The sequence below is a fragment of the Hippichthys cyanospilos genome, chromosome 2 (genome assembly GCF_059441005.1).
Source record: "Hippichthys cyanospilos isolate Australia breed blue-spotted pipefish chromosome 2, RoL_Hcya_1.0, whole genome shotgun sequence".
Classification (NCBI taxonomy): domain Eukaryota; kingdom Metazoa; phylum Chordata; class Actinopteri; order Syngnathiformes; family Syngnathidae; genus Hippichthys; species Hippichthys cyanospilos.
Window position 1 is genome coordinate 32385240 of NC_142370.1, and position 21386 is coordinate 32406625.

At 42.6% G+C, this 21386-nt stretch overlaps 1 protein-coding gene across 7 annotated transcripts in view; it reads left to right on the top strand.

Annotated features, from left to right (window-relative positions):
- rerea (arginine-glutamic acid dipeptide (RE) repeats a) overlaps positions 1–21386 on the top strand; it is a 185528-nt gene that overhangs the window by 79429 nt on the left and 84713 nt on the right. For all 7 annotated transcript variants that reach the window (XM_088437459.1, XM_088437476.1, XM_088437492.1 and 4 more), the window contains exon 2: positions 9028–9532. In XM_088437459.1, coding sequence (XP_088293585.1) covers positions 9172–9532 — 361 coding nt within the window. In that variant the 5' untranslated portion in view covers positions 9028–9171. The remainder of the gene's footprint in view (positions 1–9027; positions 9533–21386) is intronic.

A 21386-nucleotide genomic window follows, 5' to 3' on the forward strand; every position in this document is an offset into this window, starting at 1 on the left:
TCATATCCCCGCTTGTGACAATACCGTTGCGGTAATATACGGGCTACCGTACAATGGAGATGTTCAGGAGATGAATCCTTTCTTTTATTGTTTTGAAAGGGTTTGCTCGGGTTATGAAAACGGACTTCTATAATTAGAGGTAATGTCATCCTATGATGGTGTGCTGTTGAATCCCTCAGCCACTCCCAACCATCTGCTCGACTATTATGTAGAATTTCCCCACAAAAATCACTCAGGGAAGGGTTTCTGGCCTAATAAGTTTGTTTATAGGGATGTTATGCAAGTCACGCCTCGGTTTCCCCCACTGGCCGCATCCCAACCCTCCGAGGTGTCGGATCTGTCACGTCGCTCTGGGTGGTAGCTGGACGATGTCGCACGGCCTCGTGAAGACATTCCTTCCTCTCGTCGCGCTTATTTAGACTATCAAGTTGTACTTGAACTGATGGATAAGATCATTAAGACGGTAACGTGCTGGTGGATCCAAGAGAGAAAATTGCGGTTGATTTCCGAATATCCAGGAAGGACTTGATTGAGTGCTTCAATATTAAAATCTCACTATGAGAGGCAACAAAATCACGTTAGAAAAAAGGCGTTTTGCCCGCTCAACCGGACAGCATCTGATTGATTAAATTTGACACTGCCGGTTTCTATTTTTATTCCACCTTTTTGAGCACTTCTTTATATTATGGGGAGGTGTAACAAAAAAAGATTGAATCGGGAAACAGTTTTTTCCCCCCATTTAATAGATGTGTGTTTATCAAAGCAATGCATTTTGAACTATGTTGAGATACATATCAAAATTTCATTCATTGCCAACTTTTTTTAGACCTTTCTTTATTCACTTGAAAAACATTCATGTACTTGAAAAAAAGGGAACATTTTTACTGTACATAAATTGCTGGGATTGATTACTGTATATTATTATGAGCTTTCAAAATTAATAGACACATAATCCATCATTTTAATAATCGAGTAATCGTTAAGAGCTATTAGCCGTTTGTCCAAATCTTCTGATTTGAGCCTGTCAGACGTAATTATTCTCCGATTTTTGGAGTCTTACATGAAATCAGATTGATTGCATCTGCTATAAATCAATAAATTGATGACCGAGCCAGTAACTGAATCCTTATTGGAAAAATGATCTTCAAAAACATCAAACCATCTCATGTAGCATGGCTTAATTGTTTGGATAAAGAGTAATCGTAATAAACGGTAATTGGCGGGGATGGTTTCGCCACACATTTTTATGTGAAATGCAATTTTATTCGATAATCGATGACACAATCAATAATCTATTAAAAAAAATGGACACCTTTTGATTGAGTATATTAAAGAACATCTTGCTCATATCACCAGTGTCATGACACGGTTACCTTCTTGGCTCGTATTCCTTACCGAAAGGCCGTCCCAAAGAACCAGAGAGAAACATGTAATCGTCACATTCACGTTCTCCACTTTTTCCTTATCAATGGCCCTGGCAAAGAGGTCCTTCACTGGTCTCAAGTGTCTCTCCTTTTGAAGAAAGGGATAAGGCGACTATACCCACAACCTTGGCATTTCCCTCAGGAGCCTGGTGCAAAAAAAAGAGGCCTAGTGAAAACCCTCTTGAGCTGCTCAAATGATCTCGTACTCTGAGGTGGCAAAATCCGAGGCTGCTGGCATTTTCTGTACATAATCAACATCTTGGGACGCACCAGTGTACCAACCTCCCTCCCTAAGGGTCCGTTGGCCATCTCGCGGCACACATGCACATACCAGGAACTAGAAAAGGATTTAGGCTTCTTGGAGAGATGGAGAAGCGGCTTAAACCCTGTGGTGCACACAGGCTGATCCTTATCAATGCGAGGTGTAAAGCACCTCCAAGCAGCTCCACTGCAAATACTTCGATGGTATATTGCAACACATGTATCGCATTGCACACACGCAGATAAGGCACAGTTTAGAAGTAGTCTCGTATTAATCATTGTGGACTCATTCATGGCTGCATTTACACTCCGAAAAGGGTATGATTGAGTTTTTTATATTCTTCTTTTGTGTGTGTGTGTGAATGCTTGAAACTGAATGACTTGAGGCATAAGAAGAATTGCCCTTTATGGTGTTAAAATTTATACCAATTAGGATGGATATTTTAGTTATCTACTCATATTAGTGAAAGATTTTGAAAAAATATATTTGTATTGTTATATGAATCGTAATTATATATAGGGTAAATCAAATGTATATGATTTATATTGTAAATTATATACATTGTGCGGCTGTCATTTTCAGAACCAATTCTATTGATTATTCCGTTTATTATTCAAATAATCAAATCAAATTTTATTTGGTATTAAAGTATATTTTTAGTATTTAACTATTTTAGTGCAAGCGATATCGGAAAAGGAAACCTCTAGGGAGGCATTATTTTTAGCATTTTCACTCATCTTTCAAGGCTGACGTAATATTGTGTAAATAGTCTGTAAATATGGGCGTTATCATATTGAATTTGAATTGCATGTATGTAATATCTGTGTTAAAACTGTATAAACACTGCCATCCAATGGTCACATTTATCACTACAGTGCTCAATTGGCTAATATTAGGTAAGCATTAGTCAAAGGTATCAGCTACCCTCCATTAAAAAAAACAAATTTGATGAGAATTGTAGTATTTATTTATGTGGTTACTAATTTATAAGACAAGAATTCTCGTCCATGGCACTGAAAGCGTTAATTTGATTACGAATCATTTTTTATTTTGTATTGTATGTGACTTATAGCAACTATTAAGTCGCAATTTATGTCATACGCGCCAAACTTCTTGAAACCGATCGAGTCACTGTTTTGGTCATGGATTTCCCAAAGTAATCTCTAATGTCTTATTTTGATTAAACAAACAAGAATGTTAAACAGGCTCCAAACGATTATTCTTCAATTAATTTGCGAATTTATTCGTTTTCGATCAATACACTTGATGGCAGTCATATAAGGTACAATCTAATACTTTTACGTCTCAACCCAACTCGAAAACCACCTAATGAAAGCATAACTATTTTAGTGATATTTTTCTTTTTTTTTTCGGCACAAACCTGAGGGTAATGGAAACACACTTAATGCCGGCGCTATGCCGAGCCAAATATTGCTGCCAGAGGAGCTCCCGTAACCGATGGCATGTTTCTTCTCATCCTGCAAACTAGTTTAGACCTGAAGTGCCTTTTCTGCTTGCAATCAATGGAACTCCTAAATCTCTTTCACTTGCTTCAAGGCATGACTACATTTCACTTCTACGTCACTATTTTTATTCGTAACGCCCTTCCCCAGCGCCGAATCCATGAAAATTAGTCAATCCTCGCTCACGCCGAATCCGCCGCCTTTCCCTCCGTCGGAGATAGCCACCAAAGTCACTTAGGCTAAACATTGCACATTTGCCAACGAGCGGCGGAGAGGCCATCCGGCCGTCCGTCGGCGAATTAAAAGACAACCCAAGCGGACAGGTTCCTCGGCCCTGCCAAGCAAAGTAAAATGCGAGGCTCTCGAGAATAAAGCGAGATGTGATTACACGAGGTAAGACAAAGAATCCCCGGTGAAGTGCCTGACACTGTACCTCCAGCTGAGCCTTTCATTCTGCGCTTGTTTCTCGGTGGCTCGGATGGCAGCTCAGATTAGATCTCACTCACTGAGTAATGGATTGGAGCTGACACAAACCCGCTGCATTTCAACAACATTCCAGCCAGGATCCGCTTACTGCCGAGGATCCGCTTGCTTTATTGGGATTAATTGGAGCTAGCCTCATTGTTAATAACCCCCGAGTATCTTCGTGCTAGCATTGTTCGCTTCTAATCTGTATTCATGGGAGTATTTTCTTCTATCCCTTTGCAAAGCTGCCTGTAAATCCTTGCCAATCATTTTCTTCTTTTTTTTTGTTGCTACTTTTAAGTTCTGCAAATGAGTATTCCAAAAAGACTGTAGAAGTTTGTCTTGGTAACAAAGCGCATGGCGGCCATGTTTGTTTGTTTTCTCAGTTTACTTCCTCTGTATGCAAATGAAATTAAAAACAAACGCTCGATGTTTATTCGTAGACATGCTTTGCTGTGCTCAAAATTAGAGATGAACCGAGTATTGGACATATCAGCGCCGATAGTTGGCATTTTGAAAACAAATCGGCATTTTTAAAAATGTAATGTCTATAATAGATCATCAAGGATTTCCAGTTAACTTTATAAAAGATTCTACATACTTCAGGAACGTTGTAACATTAGTGAAACGTTAACATTTCTGTTATTTTAAACCTTCTTGGTTCACCATAGAAAACTTTAGGTAGATAAAAACAAATGCTACTGTATTCATTTTTGTTTTTTGACTTTTTAAGACATACGGATGACTTTGAGGCCCGCCTGATTTATTCTTATCTGTGAAAGATTACAAAAGTAAAGATGTACTGTAGGGACCACAGAACACGATCAGCCTGATTTGTTCAAAAGTGATCAGTACAAACGGGAAATGCCAGACTGTCTGCATTAAAGCGCGTATAAAAATGCCTTTAAAAGGTAATCACACAAGACGATATGGAATCCTCGAGCGCTGCTAGCTTGCGGCTAATTTTTAAGGCACTGCGATAAACAGCTACCGTACAATTAGCATTTGAACATTATTTCAAAACAATGTCGCGTTTATTTGCGACTCCTTGCCTCAACACACTTCTGGGACAGGTAATCACACCAGACGATATGGAACCCTCGAGCGCTGCTAGCTTGCGGCTAATTTTTAAGGCACGGCGATAAACAGCTATCGTACAATTAGCATTTGAACATTATTTCAAAACAATGTCGTGTTTATTTGCGACTCCTTGCCTCAACGCACTTCTGGGGCCGCTTCTAAATAAAAACATAAGGCGTTTGTGACGTTATTTGGGATCATAAAGCGTAGTTTGATGTTCTCACCGCGTTTGCGGGTTTTACTAACCCATGCCAAAAAGAAAATTCATTTTGTGTTGACTAGAAATTTTATGGCCTCTAGATCTCGTCCCAGTCCTAGTAGTTCTAACTTTGTTCTTATGCGATTTAAAATGTCATTAAAGTTAGTTAATCGAATAAATGAATAAAACATGGCTTTGTTTTAAGGATGTCTGGGAGAAATTGGGGGATGGAAGAGATTTGTAAGAAAAACCTGCTGTGTGGCCATTGTGGGGGTTGATGTTTTAATGAAGCCACAAGCTCCGTGGCTATCTCATGGCAGAGGTCTTATTTAAAATAAATAAATAAATCTGAGGGAACGGGGAACTGCAGAGACTGTCTGCTAAACCCTTGACTCCATTGCACTAATGTAAATGGTGGATTAGACATCGTTGGCTGGGAACCCCTTAACTCCTTTCCAGCCACTGTCCCCCCCCCCCCCACTCTTTTCCATTAAGACAGCTGGTATCTTTCAAAGGGTCCTGGCCCTGTGATTGATGTGTAATAGCTCCAAGGCTCACCTGCCCCCTCACGCCGCCCGCTTTTCCACAAAACACTTTGTTTCTCGGCGAGTGGGCGGAGAGCTTTCTTGCTCGCCTTCACCGTCTGCTCCACGTCTTTCTTCTGCTTTATCAACCGTCGCTCCGTTAGGACCAGCCAATATTACGGTTTCACACCGACTCACCTCGGCTGCGGTCTGCTTCAAACTGCTCTTTTTCTTTTCTTTTTCTACTTCACATTCCAGCTTCAGAGGAGAAACGCTTTTAAAGCGCCTATTGAAATATTGCAACGCAAACGAAACTGTTTTTCTCTCAGGCGGTTCATTTATTCAATGGGGATGTCATGAGTAATGTAATAGGATACAGAGAACAAATAAAAGTTTGATTTTCTTCTCGGATGACTATGATTTTGATGGAAGAAATTAACCCAAGACATTTCTGTGGTAAATGTTCAGACAAAAAATGGAATTGGCCATAACCGTTAAAACATTTTTTTCTATACATAATTTGATAACCAAATTATTTTTCTTGTAAAATTAAGACCTTTAAAGAGATTTTTCTAATTGTTGTTGACTGAAAATCACCTGTGCTCAAGGCCCGGGTAACGGCCAATCATGGCTTACCTGTTGGTCATGTGACATTTGATTGACTGTTCGTTACCTTCTGTCCATGCTATTTTCTGTCCACAGCTAGTGGGGAAAAAAAAAAGTATGAATTGTATGTGTAGAATAATTTAGCTATCATATCCACTTCTCCAATCCCAAAGGGACAATTTTACGTTTTTAAGAGTCTGAAATTTCAGTCCCAGGTCATTATTTATACATGTTTTAACCTATTTACAAGTGTTAGGCTAAAAATGTTTGGGACTAAAGGAGCGATAGACAAAACATTAACTTTTTAAGGCCAAAAATGGCTAAATAATTAGATTATCCCTTTTAAACTCTACAACTGAGTTACTAGCGCCTACTGCAAACGACGCCATTTTTACAGCACCTTTTGAAATGCTGCAAAACGACACAATTTTTCTCTTGGAGGGTTCTACAATAAGGATGCCGTGAGCTAGATGAAAAACTGAAGGCAGCTAGATCGTAAAGATACTTCTTGAGCCCGCAACTTCAAAGCGGAACAACCTCGAACGGTAACGTTGTTGGTTTTCATAGAAAGAGGCTTATGTTTCTAATTAGCGGAAAGAAGAGGTGCTTAGCTCATACAGCGATTCTAGCCGCCCCCAGGATTAGATTTGCGCTATCAAATGTAGCAGTCATCAGTGTTTTCGTGTTCCTCACACCTCACACGACAAGCTACTGGATATGGACACTTGAGGGGGCCCAGTTTGGAAGGTGTCGCACGGAAGTCTCCCGAGCCCTTGAATAACGCGAACACATTAACGTGTCCCCCGTGAGCACGGGCTGGCGGCCCAGTGGTCGCCGTGGTAACTCATCATTAGGTGATTAATGGGGCCGTGACGAAGCTGCGGTTTAATCAGGCCCGGTGTTTGCGAGCAAGCCGACAACAGGAGCAGCTGCCCTGTCAGTTGGTGTCTGCTCACAAAGTGACAGCGCCCGCTGCTTAGGAGCGTGCTCGTCACCGAACACCTCTCGTCCGTGTGTGCGTGCGGGTCTGGTGTGTGTGTGTTTCGCAACTCTTAACTGTAAATGCTTGTTTCCTCGCAGATTTGCTGCCATTCCAGGCGATCTGGACAAAAAATGAAATTTCAGTTTTCTTCAGTCAGTCCGGGACGGTTAAAATGTTAATGGATTTGAATGGAAGACATAAACCTAACAAACATGGGATTAAAAGTCGGATTTATTTCAAATTTGTGGAAAATACTCTGACAAATGTAATGAATGCTGATTTAAAATCATTTCCTAGCGGCGCATAACTTGCTGAAAGGGATCGTCCATTTTAGTTTCAAATTTTAGGCAGAAAAAGTTCATATTTTGCCTAGAATTATTTTTAGTTTCAAAGTAATACCTTTAAAAACATATTTTCTACTTGAAAACACACACGACTGAGAATTCCATCACCTGTGCTCAAGCCTCAGGTAACAACCAATCGTGGCTCACTTGCTGGTCATGTGACATTCATAACCTGAACTCTGATTTGTCGGTCATCCCAGCCTTCAGCACTAGTGATGTCATTTTCAGTCAACGGAAAGTGAAAAAATGTGTTTTTGCAAGTAGAAATCTTACCTAAGAAAAGTAGTTATCAAATGAACTCATTCCATTCCAAAGACGTAACTTTGCGTTTTTAAGAGTCCAAACATCCAATCCCAGGAACTTATTTTTATATATTTTTTTTCAAATATTTTCAAGTGTTTGGCAAAAGGAGCGCCTAAAAATGTCTGGTAATAAAATGTTTAGCCATTTTTTCCAATACAACGTTAACTATCTATTTCATAGGTGTTGAACTCCAGTCCTCGAGGGCCGGTATCCTGCAGGTTTTCTGGTTTTCTCTCCTAAACACACCTGATTAGGATCATTTTCAAGCTCCCCCAGAGCTTACTAATGAGCTAATCATTTGAATCAGGTGTGTTGAGCAGAGAAAACCGGAAAACCTGCAGGATACCGGCCCTCGAGGACTGGAGTTTGACACCTATGAAACGGCACAATTGAATTGTCAGTACTTATTGTAAACATGTCTAGTAAACCTTGTATGCAGCATTCTGCCACTTTTAAAAAAATCTTTCACAATTTAGCTCATTTTGAAACCTTTTCATTTTGAAACCTGGAAACCAATCGAATTCATTCGATTTATTGCCCATCACGGCCATAGTAACGCAAGGTCGCCTTATCCTGCGTGGAAATGTAATGTCTGCTTCTTGTTAATTCGTTGCTGCGGGGTTTGCCCTTAACACGGGCGTTAAGTGTTGAGCCTGTTTTCGGGCGTGCTACGACTTTTGCTTCTTTAACTTTGCCCACTTGGAGGCTTTCATTACACGACTAAAAAGGACGTTTTGGGGATAGCTGAAAATGGCTCATTTCCCCACCCCACCGGATTGCTGCGCTCCACCCTCCAGACTTGTCATTTGACATTAACACAGTGGCGGCGGCTGTGGTGAAGGCCTTGGATTGAGCCACAGTCCAGTAAGCCAGAGTACACACACATATACAGCAAACGGGATCGGGTCCGGCGTCGTTACAGATGCTTTGCCGTGAAGCTCGCCAGCAAACTGTCAGTGAGCTTCACGCTGGTCGCTCCCGTGCTGTTTATGCTGAAAAAGCCCCCCTGACACGATTATTGGCTGCCAGCCTCATCCTCCATGTTTTGTTTTGAGTTATTCCGCCGTGACCTCCGTTTATTTTGCGTTCCGACTTTCTTTTCAGCAACCTTTTACTGCGTACACACGGTAATGTCTTGTTGAGAGACGGCGAATGTTTTTTGGCGGGAAGCTGGAAGGTTCTGCCCGTTTGATAAAGCCGCTCTCACAAGTGTTAACGATTGCGGAGAAAGCTGCCAACAATTACCGTCGCTCGCCTCCCCGGCCGCCCGCCTGGCCTCTCGGAGCGATTTTCTATCGCGCATGCACAAACTATTAACTTCTGTCCCGCGAAGATGATGCTCACGTTTGTGTTTTTGTTTTGTTTTCCTCCCTAGCTTTTCTGAAACACTGGGGTTGTTGGTGTGGCCAAATTTTCCCTGGATTTGACTAGTAAATTCAGAAGACTGAAGCCCAGGCTCACAGTCTACCTTTCACGGAGGCCCAGCCGTGAGAGGACTGAGGAAGGCACGTGGCGGATCATGACAGCTGACAAAGAGAAGGAGAGGGAGAAAGAGCGGGACAGAGACAGAGATCGGGACAGGGACAAGAGGGAGTCCGGGAAGTCCCGCCGGCAAGACGGGGAACGGGGCGAGAGCGAGAGCTCCAGGCCCAGGCGCAGTTGCACGCTGGAGGGCGGCGCCAAGAACTATGCAGAGAGCGAACACAGCGAGGACGAGGACAACGACAACGGCAGCACGGGCGCAGGCAGCGGGACGGCCGAGGATGCCGGCAAGAAGGGCAAGAAGAAGATGCCCAAGAAGAAGTCCCGCTACGAGCGCACGGAGAACGGCGAAATCACTTCCTTCATCACGGAAGACGATGTTGTTTACAGACCGGGAGGTAAGTCCGTGTCCCCGTCTAATCTAATTATCAGCAGGGGGGCAGCGTATTGGCGTGGCCGCCGAGTAAACGGGGCGAGCTCGGTCGGTCCCCATTCATCAAACTCCCTTTAGAAGGACCGTCTTAAACAAGCTGTGGAACAATCCCCTCCTATTTCCTTTTATCTCCCCTTGTTGTTGATAGACTTGCTTTGGAAATATAAGCTAATAACTCTGCGCCCTTTACAATTTGCTACTTAGAGATTGCAACTGCTACCTCGGGCTAAAGGCCAGTGCATCATGCAATCAATTCCGAGTTGACCCTCTCTGTGCATTGTCTCGGGCTGAGTCAATAAAGCAAAGTGGTACTTCGATAAATGCGATAGTAGCGGCGGCCGCAATAATGACTTTATACAAACATTATCGAATTCACTGGAAAGTATGAATTCGGAGCGGGCGGCGTTTGAATTTTTCGGCCTCCGCGGCAGAGTTGGAGACGCGCCGACTCGGCTTAGTCGGGTGGCGGTTTGCAACGTCTGATTGGTTAACCCTATAAGACCTCAAAGCATCAAAGGCCAGTCCTTGAAGGCTTCCAAGTTTCTTTTTGCTACACACCTGATGCAAATGATTAGCTCATCTGCGAGCTTTACGTTTCGGGACTTGGACTTGACGCACTTGTTGTCAGGGACTTGAGGCTAGACTTGGCGCTAGAGACTCCCGTTTGCAGTATTGGATGGGGGAAATGACAAAACTTTGAATTAAACTACTCTTCCTGTTATGTTTGAGGCTGCAAGTAATAATCGTTTTGACAATAGATTAATCGTCGATTTAATTTGTTGATTACATGATGAATTGGATAAAAAAATCATTTTCACCCCTTGAAAAAGAAATAAATAAAACACTCAATAATGCTCAAGCGTTATGATTGAGGTAGCTGGTCGGGAAATGAGGAAAGATAATGAGTCTGCTTTAACGAAGGGCTACAAAAATCTTGAATATTGACGCTCCTCTACATACGAACATTCGAGATATGAACAGCGTTGCCTGGAAGTTTTGTATTTGGCCATTTTCTATTATACCAACGTCAGCGCTGCCATCGTAAACAGCCCAAGTACGCTGCCGATAGCGAATGACAAACACATTTAAATACTTTATAGAACACAGGAAGAATGCGCCCTGTGCCAATCCTCTCCATTTTAGTTAAGCAGGAAAGGAGAAGCCAGTCATTGCTTCGAAGTACTGTTTTTGATGCAAATGGCCTTGGAAAACTTTTATTTTGAAGTTCCTCCCGGAAGCATGTCATAGTGACGACAGTCAACTTGATCTTTCATTCTCAGAGCTGCTTTCGACGTACTAAACAATGTTTTATTTTTTTTTTCCTAATTGATGTTTTTTTTGGGCTGATTTTTCTTACTAACCGACAAACACATTTAACTAAATAACAGGCGCCCGCAACGTCACTCGTCCTTATGTAAAGGAGCGTCTGTATTTACTGTTAAGAAGCTGAAAATCCGGAAGAAAAATCCATTCAAAAAATCAATTAATTTGGCATTGTTGAATTCCGAATGCCCGTGTTTTTAAGACGTCTACATCTTTGAGTCTCCCTTGTCTCTGTGTGGCTTAATCATATCTATTGTGCCCTTCCATGTATTTAACTGCAAGTAAAAGGTCAAACAGTGTGCTGTTTGTATATTAAACACAGAGATAAAGGAACTCAAAGCCATGTGTCAGACTGTCCTCTGTCACGTTAGCACACATTCACTCAACCCTTCCTGTTTTTTTTCTCCCCCGTCAGCCGCAAGAGTGACAACATTAATGTTGTATAACAGCCTGCTATGATTGTTAGCTGAATGAGCTCTCTGGTGGTATCAAAAGAGATCTTTAAACAAGCCGACTCATTCCAAGCAAACCTGGCTATTTCTCCCTTTTTTCACACATCTCTGTTCAACAATCCGCACAAGACTCCGCTGAAGCCTTTTTTCCATGTTTAATAGACAAGAGCACCAAGGCTTTGTCTCATAATTCAAGCACGGGAGGGGGCGGGTAAGGGGGGTCGACAAAGAGAAGAAGGGGGGAAAAAAAAACGTAAGCAGTCAGTCACATCAATGAAACATTCAAAAGGCACATAAACAAAGTCGGGCGTCTCAGTGGATTAGCCCCGCCGAATATTTATATTTCCACATCTGAGCGAACAGTGGAACCGGTGCCCGCTTGATGGGGAATATTTACGTTTCCTGTCTTCTTCTTCAATTAGCCTGACAGGTCGAGAGCTGCCGGCTTGTCACAACCTTGCCCCCTCCCCTCCCCTCCGCTGGTTCTTCCACACTCTAGTTGCTAGGCTGTCTTCGATCAGAGATGAGCCGCTACACTCGTATGCAATTTACCACCTATTGTCAACACGGAAGATGCTCCACCTCAGTAACTGACCTCCCGCTGTCTCCTTTGCTTATTGTTCAAGTGATAAGCTCCGTGTGTGAGTGCGCTGTGTGCTTTCCTCCTCCTGCTTGCTAGCAGCCTTCTTGCAATCAGATTTGATGTGCGCAGCTTAGGCAGGCACAAAGCCCGCCATGGATTATGCTTTACTAAATGTTAAATCCCTTTATAGCCGTCTAGTGACACACAATATGTAAAACTGACCACCCCGGGTGAGGGATTTGCACAGCCTACTACTCGGGGAGAGGGACTGGGACGAGGGGAGCGCAATAAAAAGCGCCGTACACGAAACAAGCGAAAATAGCGTCGCCATCGCTTCCTTTATCATCAGACCTACGAGTACTCATTTCTGTCATCGCATAAGGTGAGCTAGCATCGAAATAGTCTTCCCGGTCGCAATCTCCGGCCGCCCGAACGGCTTAGCCTCTCTATCCCTGTGAGATAGCTACAGGCGGCTTAGAGCTGACTGGATGGAAAAGGGCTGGAAGGAGATGCGCAATCGGCTGGGAGGCGGCCTAGCAGCTAACGTTAGCTTTGCTGCACTTTTGAAGAGATGAAGTCGTGCGTGAGAAGATGTCCCGCGCTGGTTGGATTCTTGCCCAGTGGGCAGAACAGGTCCGGTCAAACTGGGCTTAGGCATAGTTCTCTTAAATGCTATACGCGCTTTGACTTTTTTCTTTCTCCAAAACCGAAAAAAAACTTCCCCGTATCCGCTTTTGTATGTAGCGAAGCCTAAAACAGAGATTTGTGTCATCACTTTACTGCATTTCCCGCCAAAGATGCCAACGGGCCGAAAGTTCTTTCTGATTGGACAGAATTTGATGACACTACTGCCGCTTAATGGCTTGGCATGCTAGTAAATGAAAAAAAAAAACCACACTAAGCATGTTTGTGCTGTATAGTTTTTTTTTTCTCAATAAACAGCCTTGTGGACAGATTATTTGTATAGGGGAGATAATGTGGGTTTAAATAGCAGTAGTTACATTTAGACAAGGCCTGTACCCCCCCCCCCCCCTTCACCAACACCCTAAAATCATTTTATTGATCCTCTCTCTGGAGATTATATAAACAGCTGTGAGGGAGATTAGTTGTACAGTAGTACACAGAGGCACACAGGTGCAAAAAAAAAAAAACCCACACAAAGCTAACGACCAGATGTGAAAATTCACAAGTACACGACATCACATAGTGTCGACAATGCATTTTTTTTTTCTGCGCTATCTCTGACAAACACACTCCTTGTGGTGTCATATACACACACAGCAACCACATTGCTCGGCGTTTGCTGCAGGTGGCGGGCTGCCATAGCGTGCCTGCTTCCTTCCCAACTCATTCCCTTTTGGCCGCGCTGTTTAAAATGGCGAGAGCTAATGGAAACCACCTGCCCTCCCCATCTTTCTCCGCACCCCCCTTGTGTATGTCACACAACATGGCCGCCGCAGCGATGTGTAGGTGGGCTTGCTTTGGCTCAGATAAAGGCAATAATTGATTACATTTTAGTGGATTCCCCGCAGAGAGAGACAGATTAGTGTAGTTACAGCGCCTTATAAAGTGTGTGTGTGCGTGTGTGTGTGTGTGTGTGTGTGCGTGCATGAGATTGCAGGCTCGCCAGTCGAAAAACACCTTGTGTGCGCGGGTGTTGTGGCGAGTTGTTGATGGGGACAGCTGGCGCTCTTTGCCGCAACTGTCACAGAACTCACTAGTGTCTTGTGTGTGTCATTTTGTGTCATGCGAGTATGTTTGACACACAGTGCTTTGTTAACCCCAACAGCCCCCCCCCCCCCCCCCCCCCCCATTCTACTCAAGACCAACAGGAACACACAGCATATGCCACACATGATTTTGTCCTATTAAACATGTATGACATTTTGTTCATTCATCAGCATTGTCTGAGTTACCGAATTGAAAAAATATTCAAAATTATATACCGGAATTTATTATATTTTTGGGAGTATGTCAGTCAATATTCTTGGCCTAGAATATTACTTGAAGACTTGATTTAGCCCTTTTCTCCTGTGTACTCATCACACTTCTGGCTCAACAAACCAAAAACTGCCGAAAGAAAACAAATCCCGTGCTGTGCAGGGACAATAGATCTCGATTTCGTAGTATGAAAACTTATGTCAACCTTCGCCCTAAAGCATCACTAGTATTTTTAATGACATTTTTTTTGGCACTGCGCAGTGACAATCGATCTTGTGATGTTGTAATCTCGCGAGATTTCGTAGAATAAGATTTCGTTTCATCCCTAGCCCTAAAGCAGCAAACATTTTCTTTGGCAGCTTATTAGCCTCACTTAGCGAGAGAGAGAGAGAAAAAAAATAATAGCAACTCGTGAGCGCTATAACGACTCGACGCCACATTTGTTCCTAAAATGCCACGGTTCAACCAGGACGATTAAATACAAGACAAAAAAAAGAATGGGAACACCAGGTATTTATCAAACCTAGCATGAGTGTACGGTATTTTCCGAGATCCGCCACCATACGATCCCAAAAGCGGCAACATTCTCCCGTTGCTGTTTTCTTGTACCCTATTGAAAATTGCCCTAACCTTCCGCGCGATTTAATCCTCGCCGTCAAACCTGGCTTGGAAATATTTCCGATCTCGTTTCAGCGCTTGCCAAACAATCGGCAAAATCGTCACTTTTTAGTGCGGATTCCTGTTTGAAGAGCGACGCGATCCAGTATGTGAAGGGCCACTTTTTCATTAGCCAAGACATGGTTTGGGCTCGGCGCCAGATATGCACCGCGCATCTCAAGTCAAGCTGTTGATCAGCTCGCTTTTTCCAGTCGGGCTAACAAGGGGACAAGCCCTTCAAGTCATTTTGTATTGAAAGCAAACAGTGTGTAGCCTGTCCCTAAACTGCATAGATCTATTTTTAAAAGCCTTGTCTCCCTTCCCTCGTCTCCCCGCGCTGGAGACTGGCTTTTTAGTGAAATTCAACCACCTGCCGCCTGTTAAATGAGAAAGCGTGGGTTGGTGGAGTGGCGAAAGGGAGGGGTGCTTGTCAAAGAGCCTCTCTGTTCTCCCTTAGGAGCTCAGTCAGCTGTAGGCCTGCCCACTTGCAAGGGGGCTGAGGCTTTGGCCCGCTAGGTATTTCCCACTGCTTTTCCACTCAGAACAAGGAAGAACTGTTGGCCAGGTGCTATGAGAGGGAGGAAAAAGCCAAGTTGAGGAATCAAGTGTCTGTGCACCTCCGGGCCTTCATTACCTGTTAGGCCACCCCGCTGGGATAACCCAGCAGGAAGTGGCACGAGGCAGCAACAGAACGCGTCCTTTTTTTGGTCGGGTGTCTGTCCGCTGTCCTTGCGAAATGTTTGACATCATGTGAGCGAAAATAACGTATTATAAGGCGCACCTAAAAGCCTTCATTTTTTTTTAAAAGCTGATTGTGCGCCTTATAATCAGGTGCGCCTTATATATGGATCAATATTGAGATTGGGATTCGTAGATTTGGAATGAAGTGATAAAGTAAGCTTTACCTGTTTCTTTTGTGTGTTTACAGTTGAACTAGTTTGATCATATTGACATTGAGCTATTATGCTCTTGAGAGTTTAGAGTTATTATTGTTATTACTTTGAATTTACTATTGAAAAAGTTTTAAAATATGTAATTAATTGAGGGTGCGCCTTATAATCCGGTGCGCCTTATATATGGAAAAGTTTTAAAATATGTCATTAATTGAAGGTGCGCCTTATCGTGCGGAAAATACGGTAAGCTGGATTTTTCATTGTGATTCGGTGTTGTTGGCAACAACGAATTAACAATAAGGATAATCCTTTTTTTAATTGTGGATTTTTTTTCTAGTGGGAACCACTTAACCCTTGTGCGTTATTTGGCATTATTTTGTGCATTTTACATCAAAGGGAAAGCATTGAAAGAAAACACTAGGTAGGGAGCTGAAATTTCACCCAGACGGTCACTTCATGTCAAAGTTTGAATTGGCGCAATCAATCGAGTTACAACACACTACAGGAAATTGACATCTCTAAGGAAAAAAAAAGCTTTTGCAAAAGGAAAAAGTAGAATGTGGAAGAAATTAGCAAAAAAAATGTGCATCTCTGAGCGTCTCAGCCTTAGCTCCCAATCGGATACATTTTTAGTCGTCCTATCTCGGTCTTCGAGTTTTTGATGAAGATCGGTCAAAACCACCACTAGTACTACTAATCTTAAACCCCTGTCAGGGTCAAACATCCTAGAACATTCAATACATAACACACAAGGAAGGAAGACAATAGACTTTAGATTCTTTTTGCTCGCAAGGCGGACAGAGATGTCTTCCGTCCCTATAACGGAGGCGTGAACTTTGGTGAGTTTCGGCAAAGGCCCCTTTGATCTCGTTAGGTTTCGGTCATGGTCGCCGCTGCTGCTCTTAAGACGTTTTTAAGAGATTCTGGGAATACAAGGAACGTTTTTTTTTTTTTATTACTATCCTCTGGTCGGCGCTTCAGGGCTCATAAGTCGGGCAAACCGACTCAGACAGTTTTATCCCAGAGCTGATGAAAAACTGATGTTTCTTACAAAACTGCTGCTCCATCAGACATATAAAATGTCAACTTGAGGTTGTTTTGTTTAAACACACACACACACAAAGACAATTTGGATGCTTTTGGTGTCCGCAAGTTGACTCGGCTGCAAAAAAAAATTGTGATTAGGCGTCTGCACTCTAAGTTCAACATTTTGTGAGCCTTTTTGTTGAGCATTAGATAGCATTAGTCTTCAGGCTTTTTTTTTTTTTTTTTTTTTTTGGGGAGGGGGTAGTTATTGGTCCCCATACACCCCTGTGGTTCCCTTATTGCATTCTTTCGCAATTTAATTTTGGGATCAGCGCACACCAGGGGGATGGACGGTTAGACATCAGTTGGCGGACGTTTATTCTCACAGTCCCTTTTGTTCCTCATGCAGTTTTTATGTGCCATTGCATGCAGTTTACCATTCAGCATTACTTAAAAAACTCTTGAGTAGTGTAACTGATAGCGATTTTGAGACAATACCCCTCCCCCCCAAAAATAAAAAAAACAATGTTAAAACATTTTAAAAAAAGACCCAGCTATTTCCTGATCGTACTTAAAACTGCATAGACCGACACCTGAAGTGGCTTTCATCGTGCATACTGATACCTTGAAACAAGGCCAAATATTGGACTGATATTGATACTTGGTATCGGTTAGGGCTGCGCAATCAATCAAATTTTAATCGCAATCACGATAATGGCTGCCACGATTAATTAAGCTGATCTACGGCTACCATATGTACAGTATGTCAAATCAAGCAGTTTTTCATCTAACCACCAGGGGCAATGTTTCCCATATTTGCATGACAAAAGCTTCTGCTTTTCTCACCTTAATATTTTATTTACCAGTGTGAAATGGCCTTGAGTTTCTCACCTGATTCCTAATATTTACAGTTAGCTGTCAATTGAGACCCATTTTGAAAAATTGGAATGAATACGGTTTGAAAAGACCAAATATTTAAAAGTAAATAACGTGCTTGGTTCTGAGTAGGCTTGATTTATTTCATTGGTTTATAATCAGCGAGTTAGCTGTGCTGCCCTGTGTGCCATTTGTTTTAATTATTTTTTATTTATTTTAGTTTATTATTATTATTTGTTTGTATCAAGCCTTGAAGCCTTGTTTATATGCTTATTATTTTGGCCCTAATCGTGCAGCCCTAGTATCGGTACTTCTTCGTCATGTTTTATTGTGTGTATTGTTTAAAGAAACTAGTCAATTTGAAAACGTGTGGCGGTAAGCAGACCAAGTCTCGTTTGCTGCTTTTCAAATTCCAACGCACAGCGGGTAACCACCCAGCTTTATTTTTTTGTAATTGAGATATACGAATTTAGCCACTTCTGGAGAAAAAAACACTATACACCCCATTTGCATTCTAAATATTTTGTGTCCTTTTCATCAATCGCATGACTTTTGACGTGTCAATTGTGTATTTTATGATTGACTTGCATGTTGGGGGCGGTGATTGCTCTGCTGACAGGAAAGCTTATCTTGTTGCTTTCTAAAGAGAGCCACTCGCCCCCTCCCCTCCCCTCCCCTCCCCCTCTCCTGGAACATTGCAGCAAATTAAACAGCATCTTCTTTGCTCTGTAACAGAGAGAGTAGGACACAGCTCTTTAGCTGAGGCGAGGTGTGTTTTAGATTAGGCACGCTTGGCGGCCATAAGAGAACAATGAGCCAGGCGGAGAAAATGGTTGCATGTGTGTACAGTTAAAAATTGAATACCCTGATCTCAAGAGCGACAATGTAATTCGAGAAGCGTTTCCGCGCGGCATCATGATTACTCAGGTCCACGTTTGAAAAGAGCGAATGTTGTGCCGGTCAACACTTTTATTGCAGGGTGGAGGGAAGAGAAAGAAAGCAAACTAATGGCTGCTGAGGAAGTGAGAGCACTTGACTACAAAGTCCCCGCTGTGGCTCGCCCTCCTATAGCACACACACTTCAACCTCACAAAAACAAAAGAGAAAACAACCCCTCCCCCTCAAACATGGACCCCCCACCTACCACAGCTTAAACCCAACGTCCCTCCCTTTCCCACTCCTCCGCTTACAAAACAGATGTGAGGAGAACCCGTTTTTTTTTTTTTTTTTTTTACGTACTGTATTTGTACAAGGATGTTGTAGCACGACAAAGAAAAATGTATTGGCGTGAGCAAATATGCTTTTGACATTCAAACAATGGCTTGAATGCTATCTGACTGTAGCAGACCAAGGCTGCCCCCCCACCCCTTTTTTTCCCCCTTCTACCAACTCATCTTTTTCTATCTCACTGATGGATGTCGGCTGATGTGATTTTGTTTTTCGACAGCTGATCCGGCCCCTCTAAATGAATGTTGGCCATGGGGCGAAGGCGCACTAAAGCCTAATTCCCCTGATTTGACTACTCAGTTACATGTCACCTCACTCGGATAAGTCTCTTTTGTTCTCAGCCGCTGCAGCCCCCCCCCCCCCCTCTCCCTTCCTCCATCGTGCTCGTTTGGCCGCTTCCCTCAACATGCTCAGACATTGTGTCACTCACCCATCGCGCGGTAGTTCTGATGGATATTTTCATTCATGCTATCTTGTAAATGACTTCCTGGGATGGTGGATGGATGGGAGGAAGGAGGTGAGGGCTTGGAGGGGGGCAAGCATTGAGGGAGATGTAATGCATCACTCAGAGCCAGCAAAGGCGATAACCCCCTCCTTCCCCCTAACCCCCCCCTCCTCTTCCAAACAGCTCATTCACCCCTTAGCAGATAACAAGCCCACCCTAGGGTTACAAACACACACACACAGCCTCAAAACAAAGCCAGTGATGTCACAGGAGCCCTTGTATATAGACAGCCGCACCTCTACAAATGGGCTCTTGGCTGTAAGGGCCATTAAATATCTTTTGCCACCGCTTTTTTTTTTTTTCCTTTTTCAGGCTGTAAGATAAACCACAGCCAGATCAATAACTCAGCTGACACAAACATATAAATAACAGAGAGCGCGTGTCACGGAAAATGCTTGCCACACACCTTTTGTGAGAGGAAGCTTCGGAGCAACACGTTTTAATGATACTGCTGTAAGATGACTGACTCTAGCCCGTTAAAATATAGTCTTACGTTGTGCTTTTCATTGGTGCATGAATGCACTTTGAAGGTGTTAATCCAGGGAATAAATACAGTAGCATGTAGCTGGCCAATTGACTTTGTTTCGTATGCAGCAGGGCTAAGAGCAAAAAGTCGACCAAGTTCGGTAAGTCGCCCCGAAATGATTTTGCCGCGAAGCTTCTCCGGAAACATGTCACGCTTTTATACATTTAACTTTACTCATGCGATGTTGTTGAAGTATCATATCTAAGTGATTTTAAAGACACTATGTGTAATGTACATAAAACATGTACCTGTAGATGTGAACTAAATAATACTGTTTGTTGACCTTACATGGTGAGCTCTAGTGCGCTAATGCTAATATTTGCAACTCGTAACCATTTAGCACAGGCCTAATTTTTTTATCCCTTTAAAATTACATTTAAAAAGCACCACTTATTCAATACTATATTGGATATATTTTCATGTTTTTTTTAGTCCAGGCATTCAATCCAAGTACTTGTCGATATTGTTTTATATTATTTTCCAAGTGTTGGCTGAAGCCAGCTCTAAAAATGTTTTGTACTAAATTAAGGACAAAAGTAATCAATTGAATTAGGTAATTAGGTCCTAATCAATTACTTGAGGTAATTAAGTACTAAAAGAATTTATTAGATAATAAATTACTAAAGCCATTGATTATTTAGGTATTAAAGTACCAAGGTAATTGATTACTTTAACACTTGAGTGCATAAATTAATGAATTACCTAAAGAAATAGTGCATAAGATTTAGATCGTTTTTTAGCTACGGACAGCAGGGGGCGCTGCAGGTGCCGCATTTACCATTGTCCGTAGCTATAACAAACATGGCCGCCCCCTATGTAATATCATTTCATGATAACTAGACCTATGATGATATTAAAACATACTGTTGGTCATTAAGAACTGTTGGTCATTTGAAATTTACAATCATTTAATTCATTTCTTTTTCATTAAAAACGGTCTCAATCTTACACACTGTCCCTTTAAGTAGATTTCGTGTCACCCTCCTTTGACCAAACATCTGAAAAGGAATTAAAACTGGAATTGGCTTATCTGAATGCTAAAAAAAAAACTTTAAAATGTTCTTGGGGATTAATGGAGTTAATATTTAAAGTATCCGTCGTTAAATTGCCACCCCAGTCGAGACAGCTGCCTTTTGGACTCGTGTGCATTTTTCTTGCGTGTGCGGTGCAAGGACCGCACCAGGTGGAGCAGCCGCCATTAGCCCCCTCTCCCCTCCAAATTAGTCCTCCTCTGTTCTTTTCTCAAGTGCTCCGCTGTGTTTTGTCGTCTGCGGCGTGAATGTTTTGCTTGAAGAAATGCAGAGGGGAGGGGGGGGGGGGGGGCTGCGGTTCACGGCCCGGCCATCTCACCGGGCCCGAGTCCTTCCACTCTTTGTGAGAGAACCGCCTTTTTACATCTGTGAGCGTTATTTCATTTGGCAGAGCGTGGATTCCAGAAGAGCGCACTCACCAGATACAGTATATCTCCAATGTCAAACTTGTATTTTTTTTTTTTTCAAAACCAGGTTACGTTGGGGGAGGGCCAGGGTTAACTCCTGCATTGCACGCTGATGTATAAATGGAGTGGAACAATGGCATAATTCCCCTTGGGCCAAATGTTTGCTTTGGAAAGGCAACCTTGTAGCGCTCCAAAAGTCCTTAATCCTATTACTCGCATTCCAATTGAATTTGACTCAATGAGAGGGGGGGGAGAAAAAAAAGACGTCTTTTCAGCAGAGGTAACAACACTCCAAATAATTTCTGACTAAGCTTGACGGCATTAAAGCATAAATGCCTTGAGAAGTGTCAATTTCTTCACGCTAACCACACC